At 35.1% G+C, this 17,524-nt stretch overlaps 1 protein-coding gene and 1 pseudogene across 3 annotated transcripts in view; both read right to left on the bottom strand.

Moving 5' to 3' along the window:
- UBR1 (ubiquitin protein ligase E3 component n-recognin 1) overlaps positions 1-17,524 on the bottom strand; it is a 160,235-nt gene that overhangs the window by 63,618 nt on the left and 79,093 nt on the right. For all 3 annotated transcript variants that reach the window (XM_006066177.4, XM_044925139.2, XR_006542864.2), the window contains 7 exons: positions 15,244-15,292; positions 14,706-14,860; positions 12,878-12,977; positions 10,856-10,965; positions 6,516-6,602; positions 5,476-5,657; positions 1,305-1,510 (listed from right to left, as the gene is read on the bottom strand). In XM_006066177.4, the coding sequence (XP_006066239.1) occupies positions 1,305-1,510; positions 5,476-5,657; positions 6,516-6,602; positions 10,856-10,965; positions 12,878-12,977; positions 14,706-14,860; positions 15,244-15,292 (889 nt within the window). The remainder of the gene's footprint in view (positions 1-1,304; positions 1,511-5,475; positions 5,658-6,515; positions 6,603-10,855; positions 10,966-12,877; positions 12,978-14,705; positions 14,861-15,243; positions 15,293-17,524) is intronic.
- Positions 6,612-10,552, bottom strand: LOC112587858 (annotated as a pseudogene).

Genomic DNA, 17,524 nt, shown 5'->3' with positions numbered 1-17,524 from the left:
AGAGGTTATCACTTCTAACATTCTAATCATAAACTTTCTTAAGAATGTTCAAGAATATCAGGGTAGCAGGATATATATTCATAATAGTTAAGTAAAAAGAGGAAAACATAAAGCTAGACTTCAGGTATGATTAGTGTGGATTAATGACAACTACTATTCATAATGTACATTTTTATCTTAACATTAAGTTTCAAGTTGCCTTATTTTGGTTTCATTAGGTTTCAAGTTGCATTATCTTGGTTGTTGAAGTGATATTCTATGATTCAAGCACAATTTCTTCATCGGTAAACGGAGCAAATATTGATACCTAGATCACAGTGCTGTTGTGAGGAATAAGTGAGTGAATACACATAAAGCACTTAATTAGTGAGTATAAATCAGTGGCACACAGTGAGTATTCATAATGTTAGCCTTTTTTCACAACTGTGGTATAAATATGGTAATACAGTAAAATGATTGCTTCCTTGTATTTTCCAACGGCTTCGAAATAACAAAAGATCCTTTTAATTAAAAAAAAAAAAATTAGCCTTTTCTATCATTTTTATTATTTCAAAGATATTTAAAAAATAAAGCAGATAACTCCTAATGTAATGTAAGAATTATTTAATACAGCACATTACCTAATTAGTACTCCAGCCAAGAAAATGTTTAACAAGAACCTAGTCACATGACAACAATCAGACAAATCCTCAATGTAAAACACTGTACAGGACAACTAACTAGTTTACATTCTTCAAAAAACTTATTATCACGAAAAAAAAGGAAAAGCAAGTGACTATTCTAGATTAAAACAGACGTAACAAAAGCAACATATGAAACATTCTGAATCCTAAATGAAAAAAAAAGTCTAGCTAAAAAAAGACTTTCTGAGGACAGTTGGGGGAAATATGAATATGGATTTTATATTAAAAGATATTCCTGAATTATTAACTTTCTTAAATGTTATACCCAGTATGGTAGACAAAAGAATACTGGATAGATTAGTTTTAGAAAATGCACGTGGAAACATTTAGGGATGAAATGCCATGAATTCCTACTTTCAAATGGTTCAGCAAAATGAAATGGAGATGGAAGGATTAGATAGAATGAGCAATGTGGCCCTGTGCTAACCAAAAATTTAAAAAACAGACAAGGAGCCAACTTGGTATGTAAAAACTTAAGAATTTTACAAATGGGTAAATTGTGATTGGACCAAATAAGGCTAAATACAACCTCACTCCCAAACTTCTTTCAGATAGTAATTTTTCTAATTATACAGGAAAGAAAAGAAACGCTCAAAAAGACATTTATTAAACAATACATACCCCCTGAGAGTTCTATGGGTTTTCCCCTGTGCTGGGTTAAGGCGGTGGATTTCTGGACACAGGCTGATAATACCATGGCATTATTTTCTATTTTCACCTCTTGTTCTTCTTGGCAGAGGATGCACGTCAGCACCTCCTTTTCAGTAATTGATGGACCCCGTTTAGGACCCAAAGCAATTCTAGAGTAGTCACTGACTGCTGGGATGCTACCAAGAGAAACGACCAGAAATGAGGACATATGTTTTGGTCACCTGTCTTTAGATTCTGGTAGATTTTAAGTAACTGTAGGGCAAGAACTTTAAGAACAAAAATAATAAAATAAAAATTATACTTAGAAATATTAGCTTAAAATCTGCCCCTCCCCCCAGTTTTTCTGACTTTAATCAGTTAATTTGCTTACTAGAAAATACATTCTGTGTTGCAAAGTAAAAAAAAAAAAAAAAAAAATTCAGATCACACAGTAGAATGTATATTACAATTATACTTAACTTACTGATATTATAAAAGTAATGCATGCTTATTAAGAAATTTTGGAAAGTCTAGAGAAGTATAAAGAAGAAAACAAAAAGCATTATACTCTCACAACCTAGAAATAACCACTGTGTATTTCCTCCCAGTCTGCTTTCCAGTTACAACATTTTTTACATAATTAAGATTACATTATATATAGAGTCTGTGTCCTGTTTTATTTACTTCTATCTTAGTTATTTTTTCATATCATAAAAATTGCTTCAGAAACATTATTTTTAAATGGCTGTACAGCACCCTCACTCTATGTGCCATAAGTTTTATCCTTTCCCACTTATTAGGCATTTAAGTTTCTATTCTACTTTGGTAGCTATTAAAATTAAAAACATACATCTTAATGATTTAGCAACTCATAAGATACACTCAGTGTGTACAATAATAATAATAAAATAAGAGCAAATATTTACAAAGCACAAATTACAATATAAGGCACTGTTTCAAATACTTTAAAAGTTATGCTACTTCACTGAATCCTTCCAACAATTCTATAAGGTAGGTACTATTATTATCTCTGTTTTTCAGATGAAGAAACTGAAGCCTAGAGATGGCATGAGACTTACTTAATGATTTATCTAGGAAGTGACTGGGCTAGGATTTAACCTATATGATCTGATTTCACAGGCCATGCTGCATAATAATGCCTATCTATCTGCACAAGAAGCTCCCTGAAATATTATGTGTCATCGAACAAACTGGAAATAAATGGAATGGTCATTATCAATGTAAGTGAAATTACGTAATACAGAATACTATGCAGTTTTAAAAAGTGGGTCTCAGCTAGGTGTGGTCCTACCTTCTAGGAGGCATCCAGCAACATGTGGGTAAAGTTAACCTTTTGGTTACTGAAGGCCTAGGGGACACTACTGGACTTTAATGGATGAAGGGCCAGAGATGCTAAATGTCCTGCAATTTATCATGAAAAAGAACTGCTGCCCAAATGCCACTGAGCTTGTTTTATATGTGAGAACATACATATACAGATTTCCAAGACATAATATTAAATGAAAATGGGAAACTGAAGAATGGTATGTACATAATGCCACTTATGCAAATAAAACAAAAGGCTGAATGACACATTCCATGGCTACATATATTTGTATGTAACAGCACAGTGAAAATTCTTATAAGATAACCAGAGTATCTCTGAGGGAGGGCAGAAAGGAGTGCAGGATTTCATTCAGTACTCAAGAAAATATATTTGTTATCCTGGGATAGGAAAAGCCTGCTTAAACAAGATATAAACAGTTAAAACTCTAAAAAACTGACAAATCTCTCTTTATTAACACTGAAAATTTGCTATAGCTAAAATTTCATTATTAATTTAAACAGGGAAAAATATGGGAAACATGGAACAAACTTTAATATCTGTAATTTTAAAGGACTTCTAGAAATCAGTAAGACAAAAGTAAAGTACCCAAAATAGATGGGCAAAGGATACCTGGAAGACAAAATGTAACAGGCTAGTGAATAATCATAAGAAAAGATGCTCAACCTAGTACTAACTAATCAGGGAATTTCAGAACAGCACAAATTTATAATCTTGATTATATCAAATATTTTCAAGTGCTGATAATTTTATGTATTGGTGAGAATGAAAGAAATAGGAACTCTTTATACACTGCTGGGAGTAGACAACTGGTCAAACTACTTTGGAGGGCAATATGCATTGGAGAAGGAAATGGCAACCCACTCCAGTGTTCTTGCCTGGAGAATCCCAGGGACGGGGGAGCCTGGTGGGCTGCCGTCTATGGTGTCGCACAGAATCGGACACGACTGAAGTGACTTAGCATAGCATAGCATAGCATAGCATAGCATAGCATGGTAGTATCTACTAAAATTTTAAATACTTATAACCCAGTCCTTTCATTTAATAGATTCCACCCTAGAGAAGAACTTGTAGAATTGCAAAAGGGGACAAATAAAAATGTTCTGACACATTGTAATATGGGAAAATTGGGAAATAAGGGGAAAAACACCTTGTGTCCAAAATCTGATAAATACTGGATATCTATAATATGTAATACTATGCAGCAGTTGTGAAGAATGATGCAGAATCTACACTCCAGATCTATCAGTATTGACATGAAAAGATTTAAAAGACAGAGTGAAAAAGCAAGCTGCAGACAAAGTATGATAAAATTTTAAAAAGCCACTAAAACACACAAAACAAGATTCATTACTACTCACATACACGTTTACTAATGTGTAGAAAGACACCTAGAACAACAGTTATTTATAACAATGGCTATAGGTGACGGACCAGGAATGTAGAGGATGGTTAAAGGGAACTTACTGTGTTACTGTGAATTGTTCTCAATGACAATACATATATTATGGGTACAATCAATCAGGCAATAAAAATATTCTGAAAGCATTAGGGCCACTAATTAATTCTGAGTACATTTCTGCTTAAACCTCTCATTTAAATAAATATACAATAGTCTCTTGTTCATTACTTTACAAATAATATATTGTTAATATGTAATATTGAGGGGGCTGGGACTTTTACTTGCTTTAAATTTTGTATTAGTTTTTAGTTTTACTACTGTTGTCATCCCAGGATAGTTTACCATCATATATATGTATTTTAATCTTTACAATATTGAGTCAATAATCTTTGTGATTCTTTGCCAGGGTGCTCAGCTTCAGGATAACAGATGTATTATGTATAGCATAATGTTCCTACTGTTATTGTAAAAGCACAATTTCCTAAAAGTATCCAAAACTCACATCATTTTAAAGAGCATTGAAAGCTTGTTTTTAAAAATAAGCATAGAAGGTATTTTCAATGTTTTAAATTGGAATGCTTTCAAAGTACCATTATTTGGCTCCTCCCTTTACTTACTGTATCTAAATAACAGCCCACAGTGCACTGCTCTCAGAAAGTTAACTCATTTCCCTAAGAGCACACCATTGTCATATAGTCGGAAAACGAGGTTTACTGATTCTCATTCCAATGTGCTTTCCAGGTGGTGCAGTGGTAAAGAATCCGCCTGTCCATGCAGAAGATACAAGAGACACGGGTTCCATTCCTTGGTCGGGAAGATCCCCTAGAGGAGGAAATGGCAACCCAGTCCAGTATTCTTGCCTGGAGAATCCCATGGACAGAGGAGCCTGGTAGGCTACAGTCCATGGGGTTGTAAAGAGTCAGACGCAACTGAGCACGCACACATGTACACATATTCCAGTGTGTTCTCCATGACTATAAGTCTAAGTACTGTCTTCTGTTTTAGAAAAAAAGAAAAACTAACATGGTGAAGAGCTGTTTTTGTTTTTTCCCATTCTATAGTAACAGCAGTCATTTTTATTGGAACTCATATAAAAATAAGGTGGAATATATGAACTAAAAAATGCACCTAAAAAAGCCCTCACATACAAGAGAACAGGAGCTGATCTTTGCTGTTTCCATCTTCATATCTTTTTGTGTGTAAAGGTTCCTGACAAACTTTACTGCATACTTTAACTGTGTATCAACATAAAATTACATCCACTAAGAGGTTTCACTGTGCCTTTGCTAGCTTAAAAGTAGTGTAACTGTGCTTACTTTAAAATATATTTTGAAAAGACATTATTTAAAAGTGAATATGTAATTTTTCCTCCAAGAAACACTGAACTGCTAATTTCTGGTTTTGCTTTATTTTACCTCTCTTCTTCCATAATGGAGTCTTCTTTCCCAGACATTTCTGACGTACTGTCATACATGAGTTTGTGAGTTTCAATGAAGTTTTTCTGTAAGGCAGACATCTGAGCCATGATCTTCTGGCGATGCAGCCTAGCAGCTTCAGCTTTTCTTTTTCGTTCTGCTTTTTCTTTATCATGAGTAATCTGAGTATTAAGAGACCACAAAAATTAGGTAAAATCCATTGTTAAAATCTACATATACTGTTCACTTAGGAAAAATTTCCTATAGTAAACTTAGATTCAATCTGATGTCTCAAAATCAACATACAGGCTTCATCACATCATACAACTAACTGCTCTTCTGTTTACATCAATAATTTAACTCATTAAAAAAAAATTTAACTTAAAAGGTCAAGTACCTTAAATATCTAACAAACTGCCTTTCATATTCAATGCAGGTATATTAAAAAACAAAGTTAAATAGTAATTCTGAATCACCTGTCAACCATTTAACGACTGACATTTAATCAATTTAAAATCAACTTGGTGATGTCTAACAGTTACTCCTAGACCCACTGCTAACAATGAGAATGTTAACAACATTACTGAGATATATTGGTGTCTTTTTACTTATTTTAACTTAAGACCAGTGTTTTTCTTTTAGAAAAGATAGATAATAACCACAAGTAAAAATATTTCAACAATTTTAAGACTGGAATCCTCAAAACCTGATTCATTATACTACGGAAAAATTAATAACCTAAATATTATTGCATTTTATTGAACCTAAGATGCACCATAATCCTGTGTTCCACTATGAATGCTGCTGATTAAATAATAAGAAGGCATGGATTGTAAGACATTCCAACTTCTGATATTAAAATACTTCAAAAATTAATAAAATATGGTATTTTTCAACAGAGCTCCATTGAAAAGCAATTTCCTCTGCTTTTCCTATATACTTTACAATAAATAGGTTCCTTGTAACGAACAGAAGCAGTCCCTCATGCCAGTGAAGTTCAAAGACAGAGATGAATATCTCTGTCATTATAATGTTATTACCTCATCATTCTTAATAGAATCTGATCCTGATGTAGTTGCTACAATTAAACAAGATTTTTCTCTTAATCGCTTCACGGTGTCAAACATCTGTGAAAAACAGATGAAATGTTAAAAAAAAAAAAAGTCTGGTTAAAGTTTGGTTAAATTGAGCAGAACAGAAAAATTAACTCATCTGATTTTGTCATGTTTCCAAATGTTTTTGACTTAAGCTGTTTACACACACACTCACACCCACACACATGCATACACACATACATATAAATACATAATAAGTAGCAATTCAGCTAAAAAGAAGTTTGAAGATAGCAAAAATGAGCAGAATCAGTCTGCAGGATAAGCATACCTCTGTTTTCTAGGGGAATTTTTTTTTTTTTTTAATTTCAAATAACATTGCTAGTGCAAAGACATAAAGACAAAGATATAACACGGAAAGTGAAATCTTTTCTTCCTGATGCCAGTCCCTTTTGCTCAAATCAACTAAATTTAAAGATAATTAGCATTTCTTTGCAGGAAAAAAAATTAGAATATATATTTCTTTATATATAGTCTCATAAAAACGGATCCTACTATTATATGTCGTTTCCTACTTTCCATTTTCACTGAATCATTTATCTTTAGAGGTGTTTGCAAGTAGCTTATACAGATCTATCTTGCTCTTTTCATGTCTGAGTTTTACAGTTTTATTGACACAACATGCACATGTGTTGTGTACTCGTCTTCACTGCACAGCCTGGCACAGGGATTGGTGACTCGGGTGGCCAGCTGGGCTGTTCTCTCCACAACTGCTCTGCACTTCTTGGAGGAGACAGATTTGTTTGTACAATAACATTTGGTGTACAGTAAGATTTGTTGCATACTAGCGGCACCTCAAGCTCCTCAATGTTATGGACCAGGAACTTTCGGAAGCCACTGGGTAGCATGTGCTTTGTTTTGCTGTTGCTCCCAACATTATCTGGCCCTTGAGTCTTCTGGCATCCCACTGTCAATGCTGGTTTTCTCCAGTTACATTTAATTTTGACATAGTGGCCTGACCGGTGCCAGATGAACTTCTTGGTCCTCAGGTCCTCTTTTTGACAATCTTGGGCTTTATGAGAGTGGCCATAATGCCAAGTAGGAGATGGCTACCTCCACAGTCAGTGCCCAGGAAGAGCTATCTCATTTTTATTAATAAATATTAAGATTTCAGAAATAAGATATCACATCCATAAAACTTACAGTATTTATATTTTGAAAGAGCCTCAGTTTCATGTGGGAAACCTCCCACAAAGAACTTAAAACTTTAATCATTTGGATTATCATCTAATGTTTATAAGATCAGACATTTGTGCTTTTCATATAGTTTGACAATGAACTTTGGTATGTAATAGAAAAATAAACTTTCAGGGCCAGATCTCCAATTTATAACACCATTTACACAGGATATAAATGTTGGACTAAATGATAGTTCAGTTCACTTTTTGTTAATTGAGGTTATCATTGGCTTGTAACATTCTACAAGTTTCATGTACACAATGTTGTATTTCTACATCTCCATACACTATAGCATGCTCACATCAAAAGCTTAGTTTCCATCCATTATGATACAGTTTGACTCCCTTTGCCCATTTCACTCTCCCCTTACTCCCTTCCTTCTGGTAATCACTACTCTGGTCTCTGTATATATGTGATTGGTTTTGATCTATTCGTTTATTTATTTAATTTCATCAATTAATTTAATATTCCACATATGAATAAAATCTATAAAATAGTTATCTACTTCACTTCTTATGTTTTTGCTTTATATTTTAAAATGATCATATTGGTAAGTTTAAGAAAAATACTAAATTATGAAATCTGCTTCAAGAAAAATCTTGGTAATAACATTATGTTATAGTTGCGTATCAAATTACATCACACTTGTTTAAGAAGTATTTCTGATTAAGTAATCAAAAGAACAGACTGCTTGAATTACAAAGCAGTTAAAAGATCTCCAATTGATATAAATGTGGCAAAAACCACTCTATATTCTAATCATCAAAATAATATCTAGCTGATAACATAAAAATATTTTAATAAATACAGTGAGAAGAAACTTCATAACCTTGGTTTCATGCTTCCATTTGGAGGGTTTTCCATTAAAGTAACATTCCTGACCTCTCTACACCTCATCAACTTCTCAAAGGTACTGCCATCCACTTAACAGTTCAAGCTCCAAGTTAAGTCATCTTTGATTTCTCTCATTCCTTCCATCAAATCTATCAGCAAGTTCTATAGCTCCTACTGTCACATTATACATGAATCAGTCCAGTTTCTTGCCATCTGCCCCCTAGCCTACGTCATGGTTCATTTCTCACCAGGTTTACTGCAGTCCTTTTAATGGTGTTCCTGTTTTTATTCTTGTCCCTACAATCCATTTACCCTTGACCTCTAAGATCCTATATGACCTGGCCCCTGGCAACGCCTCTGACTTTGCTGCCTGACTTTACCTTTCTCTACCTCCCCCATTATGTTCCAGTCACACTAGCCTTCTCTCTGGACGCCTCAGAGCTTTTGCATTGCTGCCTCCTCAATCTGGAGTACCTTCCCAGATTACTGTAAGACTGGCTCCCTGTCCTTCAGTTCCAAGTTACTACCTAAAGCCAGCCTTTCTTATTACCCATATAAAGTTGCCCCTACTTATCTACTGAATTATCCTGATATTTTTTGTTTATTGTCTGTACCTCAATGTATACTCCATGATAACAAGCACCTTATCTGTCTTTTTCAGAGCCTAGAAATGAGCATGGCACATAGCAGGTTTACAATACATATTTACTAATAAAACAAATTTTATTAAAAAGACCCCTCCACTAAAACATAGGGAAATGTCCTGTTCTACCTATTCATAATAATTCTAGATGGGATCCTCTCACCTGGCCAATTAAAAATACCTGCTCAGAAGCTGGCCATAGATTTAAGTTTCCTCTTAGGGTCATTTAAACTCAATTGGAGTGATGAGCTAAGTCTCAAAAAAAATTAACTTCTCATCTATTAAAAGGAAAACTCCTACAATTATGGGGAGGATCAACATGGTTAACACCAGGCTATGGTCATTTAAGTTTAAAGGCTCCTCTACGTTGGGAACGGTTAAATCATACTAAAAATGATCAACCTGGTAATTATGAGAAAGGCTGGGTGCTTTATGAACTATGCCTGTTATTACCCTTAGAGAGAGAGATTGGTATAGAACTCAGTGGATTTGTGGCACTAATTTATGGCCTTGACATCTACAGGGATGATACGAAGGTGTAGCCTGGGATTCCCATAAATTTAAGGTCATACATGTTAACAAATTACAGGTAACCCCAACCAATCTACCACTGGTATGATCCCAATGGGTCAAAGATCTGTATTCTACTGGTATAACCATTTAGCAGCTTGTGTGTATGTGTGTGTGTGTGTGTGCCTTCAATGGGTTGGAGGATGTAACTGACCACATCTAAGCCTTGACAACTTTCATAAGCTTTAAATGATAGTAACCGGGCTATTAGCCTATTGAATTCTGAGATCTCTATGATGAGAAAGGCAGTGCTACACAACTGCAAGACCCTTGACACCTTACAGCATCTCAGGGAGATATCTGTGGTATAATTCAAACTGAACGCTATATTTTTGTATCTGATAAATCCTTTAATGTAACACATTTGAACCACATGAAAAATCAGATTACTGCTCTAAGTGACCCATTCCCTAGTCTTGACAATCTTTAAAAAAAACTGGTGTGGGAGGCTCACAGCTAAAATATTTACTTTTAATTCCACTAATGTTATTAACTATACCATTTGTATTTTGCTTGTTTCACAAGATTATTATTTCTTGTATTACCAAGTATATGACTGAACCTTCAACAGAAATGATGACTAGACTTGAAGCAGCTGACCAAATGTATAGTTCGATATATGATCAATGATTGTAATAGTGTAACTCTAGGAGGCAGTGGCAACGCACTCCAGTACTCTTGCCTGGAAAATCCCCCTAGCAGTCCATGGGGTCGCTAGGAGTTGGACACAACTGAGCGGCTTCACTTTCACGCACTGGAGAAGGAAATGGCAACCCACTCCAGTGTTCTTGCCTGGAGAATCCCAGGGATGGGGGAGCCTGGTGGGCTTCCGTCTATGGGGTCGCACAGAGTCGGACACGACTGAAGCGACTTAGCAGCAGCAGCAGCAAATTAGTATTACTAACATGAAAAATTACAAGTGACCATGAAGATCAGTAATAAATAATTTTACAATTAGCAAATACTATGATTTAATCTTAGAGGCATGCAGAGGATTCTTAAATATTTAAACCAGATATGATTCGTTTATTTTTAGGTTTACCTGGAGTATCCACGTAATCATGTCCTTTTGGCCTTCTAACTGTGGAATCCCCTTGAGTTTTTCCAAAAGCATTTGTATATTCTGAGCATTCATGGCTGAACTTCCCAATCCTTTTTTAAAACATAAAAATTCTACATCATAAACATGTACTTCATAATTACACATAAATTTTAATTTACAGTTAATGTTATTCACATTGATAAAGTTTGGACTCAATCCCTTAGCTACATTAATTTTTCAATGGAAGACTCTGCAATCACATGAAGTACCAAATACTAAATTAAATAACTTGAAAAACTGGAATTACTTTAGGTCTCTCTTGTACATCTTCTACTGGGTCTGCAAAGTGAAAAGTACCCTTAGTGATCTGTCTCTTGCCTTTCCTCTACTTTGCTCGCTGTCTAGTAAAAATACTTACTGAGAACCAAAGCGCCCCAAAATATGGAAGTGAGAGCAGTCATACCTATAAACTGAATAGGTTTAGGCTGTATGCAAGAATCTAAAAAAAAAAGTGTTTAAATAGAAAATGAGATGCTTTTCTCTTATTGATTTTATAAATCAAATGTTCCTGGAATGTGCTCTGAAAAAACTGTCTAAATGACGTAGCATTTAATAAAAATCTAATCTAAACCTATCCTGCTCTTCCAGGTTAAAAACGATGCAAAACACATTATCATTCACTCAGACTTCTGCAATCATTTTAAATTCAGAAACATCAAAACTTTCATAGATGGGTACTCTGAATATTATGGTTGATATAGCAGCATATATTTGATAATACTGTGACAAGGAATGAAAGTAAGAAACCTTCAGTGTATGCAGCCCCCACAAAAGGGGGATGAGATTGTGCAGTAAAAGGATTGTTGTGAGGATTAAAAAACATTATTTGCACTACTGAAAATTTTAAAAACTAAAGATGCTAGGAAAAGATTTAAAGCAATTTCAGAGTTTTTTGTCTTAAGGACTAACTAAACTTTATCAGAAACCCTCTTGCACTGTTGGTGGGAATGTAAATTGACAGAGCCACTATGGAGAACAGTATGAAAACTAGGAATAAAATATCATATGATCCAATAACCCCACCACTGGGCACATACCTTGAGAAAACCATAACTGAAAAAGACACATGTATCCTAATGTTCACAGTAGCACTATTTACATAGGACACGTAAGCAACCTAGATGTTCATTGACAGATGAATGGATAAGGAAGATATGGTACATATATAAAATGGAACATTATGAGTTAGTCACTCAGTCGTGCCCGACTCTTTGTGACTCCACAGACTGCAGCCCACCAGGCTCCCCTGTCCATGAGATTTTCCAGGCAAGGATACTGGAGTAGGTTGCCATTTCCTTCTCCAGGGGATCTTCCCAACCCAGGGATCGAACCCGGGTCTCCTGCACTGCAGGCAGATTCTTTACTGAGTGAGCTACAAGGGAAGCCCCAAAATGGAATATTACTCAGCCATAAAAAAAGAACACATCTGAGTCAGTTCTAGTGAGGTGGATGAACCTAGAGCCTATTATATAGAATGAAGTAAGTCAGAAAGAGAAAAACAAGTATCATATACTAATATATATATATGGAATCTCCAAAAATGGTATTGACAAGTCTATTTTCAGGGAAGGAATGGAGATGCAGACAGAGAACAGACTCATGGACACAGTGGGGAAAGGAGAGAGTGAGGCAAATGAAGAAAGTTTAGCACAGACATATGTACACCACCATGTGTAAAATAGATAGTTGGTGAGAAGTTGCCCAGCCAGCACTCTGTGATGATCTAGAGCGGTGGGATGGGAGGAGGGGAGAGAAACTAAAAAGGGAGGTGATACATGTATAATTATGGCTAATTTGCATTGCTGTATGGCAGAAACCAACACAACATTGTAAAGCAATTTTCCTCCTATTAAAAAATAGATTAAAAAAATAAATAAGGGGGGGAAAAACTCCATTAGAATTAAACTTTCCATTACAAATTGGCAATTAGCTGAAACTGCTGAAAATGATACTAAAACATACTTGAGGCCTTATGGTAAAAGTCAAATGTCACTTCTTCTTCAGGAGATTTTTGAAGCTGTTGCTTTTCTTCTAGTAAGCCCAATGCTAGAATGTGAAATGCCTGAAAGAGGAAAATAGGACAAGATCTTTAGAACTGCACTTCTTCAGGTAAGTATATTTTAAATAGAGGTATAAAAGCAAGCAGTCTAACAGGTAAAAAAATGTGCAAAGTTTAAGAACAAACAGTTCACAGAGAAAGAAATGATATATACACATATGAAAAATGTTCAACCTTGGGAGTTCCCTGGTGGCCTAGTGGTTAAGATTCTAGGCTTCCAATGCCTTGGCCTGGGTTAGATCCCTGCTCAGGGCAAGCTGCATGGCACAGTAAAAAAAAAAGAACGTTCAACCTCACTTAAAGAAATGTAAATGAAACAAACAAGATCATCTATTTTTCACCTATTAAAATGGCAAATTTTAGAGCTTATTATAATACAGGAGTGATAAAAGTGTTAGGAAGCAGGCATTTCTCATTGCGCTGGTAATGGGAAAGTAAACCAGTATAATGTTTTTGGAAGCCAAGTAGACAATATCTATTAGTAATGTAAACGTATAGACCCAGAACTAGGAATCAGTGTGATAGATTCACTTACTTAAGTATACAAATACAACATTCATTTTAGTGTTCTTTATTATGTGTGTGTGTGTGTGTGTGTGCCCTCATGAGTAGGATTCTGTTGTTTAGTTGCTAAGTCATCTCCAACTCTTTGGAAACCCCATGGACTGTAGCCTGCCAGGCTCCTCTGTCCATGGAATCTTGTCAGCAAGAATACTAGAGTGGGTTGCCATTTCCTCCTCAGGGATTTAAGCCACATCGCCTGCACTGGCAGGCAGATTCTTTACCACTGAGCCACCTGGGAAGTGTTCTTTGTTATGGTTGGTGGTGGTTTAGTCACTAAATCATGTCCGACTCTTGTGACCCCATGGACTCCTTTATCCATGGGATCCTCCAGGCAAGAATACTCGAGTGGGTTGCCATTTCCTTCTCCAGTTCTTTGTTATACAAAGACCTAAAAACAACCTAAAAGCATATTAATAGGAGATAGTTAAATGCATCATAGATGTCCATAATGGAATATGCAGCTACTGAGCATGTGTTAGGCCTATATGCATTAATGCGGAATGACTTCCAAAAGACACAAACCTTTTAGATAGGGTGCTAGGAGGCAGAAAGAAAAATTTTACCTTTTGACTTCAAATATGTCTCTATGGGTTGAAAGTTTTAGTGCATTTATTTACCACTGTTATTGAAAAAATGTGAGACACACATAGAGTATGACATCATTTACAGCCTCTAGATCAGTAACAGTCAAGGAAATTCAGTTAGGCAGGTGCTAAATAAATATCCAATTATAGCTACCAAAGGTGACATTATTAAGTAACTTATCTATAACACTATGGAGAAAAAAATAGTTGCTTCCATTTAATGAGCTAAGTCTCAAACAACTCTATGAAACAGTACATGTGAAATCAAAAATATAGGAAACTGTGATACGATAATGACATGCCAATTTATTATTAGCAGGAATAGGCCTTTTCCATTTTTCCTCTGTTTTTATTTATTTTTTTTAATGTAAATTATTCCCAAGAGTAAGGATCCTAAAAGCCTGAGACTGTGTCACAAGGAAATCTCTGCCACATCTGAGCTGTTTTCAATGGCTTTTAGGTCTCAGGTGCTCTAGCTGTGGTTCTAACTGAAGGTCAGAAAGGTAGACTTCTCCAGGCCCTGAAGACCTCTATGAAGTAGAGAAAGTATCTGAAAGAGAGAAAATATTTTCAGTATACATACCATCTGGAGCATTCCTTCAGTCCACAAGTTAGAATCTGGATCTACTGCCCGCTCAAATATGGTCCTGAGAATGTACATCATGATATCACAATTGAGAAGGTTAACTGCTTTGCTGAAAGCAGGGCAGAATTCAGGAGGTGGTGGTGGTGGTAATGCTAAGGTGGGGAGGAGATCAATGTCAGAAGAGATAAACAGTTACTATTTTATTTGGGTTATCAGACATGTTAAATTTCAAATATCGAATCATATACTACATGCAAAACAACATAGGATCTTTGTTATCTTTAAAGCACTGAAAACATCAATACTATGGGAAATATGAGTCACTATGTAAGTCACCCAAAATGAACTCCATTTGTTAAAATTTAAAATTCTATCACCATTGATGTACACTATGTCTTAATATGTCAACAAGAAACAAAGGGTTCTTTGCATTCCATTAGTTGCTCACTTAAAAAAACAACAAAAACAAAACACTATATGCTTTGCTGCTAAAAATCAGAATACAAAGTCAGTCAATTTAGAATCTCACTTTTACCTTCATCTTTGTTTTCCTGTTTTCTCCTTTTCTTCTGCATATGTTCAGCCTATATATATTAAAAAAAAAAAAGGCCTATCTTAAAATATAACACTTGACAAGCATGAAACAAATGGAGTACTCTAAAGTAGGCAGGAAACCTACCAAAATACTTTACATACTGAAATATGTATTCAAATGCTACCTTATTCCAGAAACAAAATCATCGTCCTAGGGAAGGTCACTGCAAAATAGATGGTAATAATCCTCATCATTAATTTAGTTCCCCAATTCTTTCAGTCAACAATATTTACCTAGTGTCTATTATATACAGGGCATTGTACTAAAAACTGGAACTCATTCATTTTATAACAACAAAGCCAGACATCAAACTTAACTGAATGATCTAACTTAACTTCACTCATCACCTTAACTAAGTGATCTAACTTAACATCTTCCTTAATAGGACAAACAGACATTATGCATCTACTGATGAGATACAATATGTCACCTATGTAGTATTCTTGCTCCAAAATGCTTAACTTGAATCTACTCATGGGAATAAAATTAGACATATCCAGAATATTGGGTATTCTAAAAGACAACTAGCCTATACTAGTTGACATTGACAGAAATGTGAATGTTATGAAAAACAAAAAAAGGCAAAAAGAGTATTCCCAATTAAAGGAGATTATAGAAACATGACAGCAAATGAAGTGCATGATCTTTGATTGAATCCTCCTACCCCAACATAATTATAAAGAATATTTTTGTGGCATCTTTGTCAGGTTTTGGTATTAGGGTGATGGTGGCCTCATAGAATGAGTTGGGAAGTTTACCATCCTCTGCAATTTTCTGGAAGAGTTTGAGCAGGATAGGTGTTAGCTCTTCTCTAAATTTTTGGTAGAATTCAGCTGTGAAGCCGTCTGGACCTGGGCTTTTGTTTGCTGGAAGATTTTTGATTACAGTTTCAATTTCCGTGCTTGTGATGGGTCTGTTAAGATTTTCTATTTCTTCCTGATCGAGTTTTGGAAAGTTGTACTTTTCTAAGAATTTGTCCATTTCTTCCTCGTTGTCCATTTTATTGGCATATAATTGTTGATAGTAGTCTCTTATGATCCTTTGTATTTCTGTGTTGTCTGTTGTGATCTCTCCATTTTCATTTCTAATTTTATTGATTTGATTTTTCTCCCTTTGTTTCTTGATGAGTCTGGCTAATGGTTTGTCAATTTTATTTATCCTTTCAAAGAACCAGCTTTTGGTTTTGTTGATTTTTGCTATGGTCTCTTTTGTTTCTTTTGCATTTATTTCTGCTCTAATTTTTAAGATTTCTTTCCTTCTACTAACCCTGGGGTTCTTCATTTCTTCCTTTTCTAGTTGCTTTAGGTGTAGAGTTAGGTTATTTATTTGACTTTTTTCTTGTTTCTTGAGGTGTGCCTGTATTGCTATGAACTTTCCCCTTAGGACTGCTTTTACCGTGTCCCACAGGTTTTGGGTTGTTGTGTTTTCATTTTCATTCGTTTCTATGCAAATTTTGATTTCTTTTTTGATTTCTTCTGTGATTTGTTGGTTATTCAGCAGCGTGTTGTTCAGCCTCCATATGTTGGATTTTTTAATAGTTTTTCTCCTGTAATTGAGATCTAATCGTACTGCATTGTGGTCAGAAAAGATGCTTGGAATGATTTCAATTTTTTTGAATTTACCAAGGCTAGCTTTATGGCCCAGGATGTGATCTATCCTGGAGAAGGTTCCATGTGCGCTTGAGAAGAAGGTGAAATTCATTGTTTTGGGATGAAATGTCCTATATATATCAATTAGGTCTAACTGGTCTATTGTATCGTTTAAAGTTTGTGTTTCCTTGTTAATTTTCTGTTTAGTTGATCTATCCATAGGTGTGAGTGGGGTATTAAAGTCTCCCACTATTATTGTGTTATTGGTAATTTCTCCTTTCATACTTGTTAGCATTTGTCTTACATACTGCGGTGCTCCCGTGTTGGGTGCATATATATTTATAATTGTTATATCTTCTTCTTGGATTGATCCTTTGATCATTATGTAGTGACCATCTTTGTCTCTTTTCACAGTCTTTGTTTTAAAGTCTATTTTATCTGATATGAGTATTGCTACTCCTGCTTTCTTTTGGTCCCTATTCGCATGGAAAATCTTTTTCCAGCCCTTCACTTTCAGTCTGTATGTGTCCCCTGTTTTGAGGTGGGTCTCTTGTAGACAACATATGCAGGGGTCTTGTTTTTGTATCCATTCAGCCAGTCTTTGTCTTTTGGTTGGGGCATTCAACCCATTT

The sequence above is a fragment of the Bubalus bubalis genome, chromosome 11 (genome assembly GCF_019923935.1).
Source record: "Bubalus bubalis isolate 160015118507 breed Murrah chromosome 11, NDDB_SH_1, whole genome shotgun sequence".
NCBI lineage: Eukaryota > Metazoa > Chordata > Mammalia > Artiodactyla > Bovidae > Bubalus > Bubalus bubalis.
Note: the sequence above shows the minus strand (reverse complement) of the source record. Positions and strands in the feature narration are given on the sequence as shown.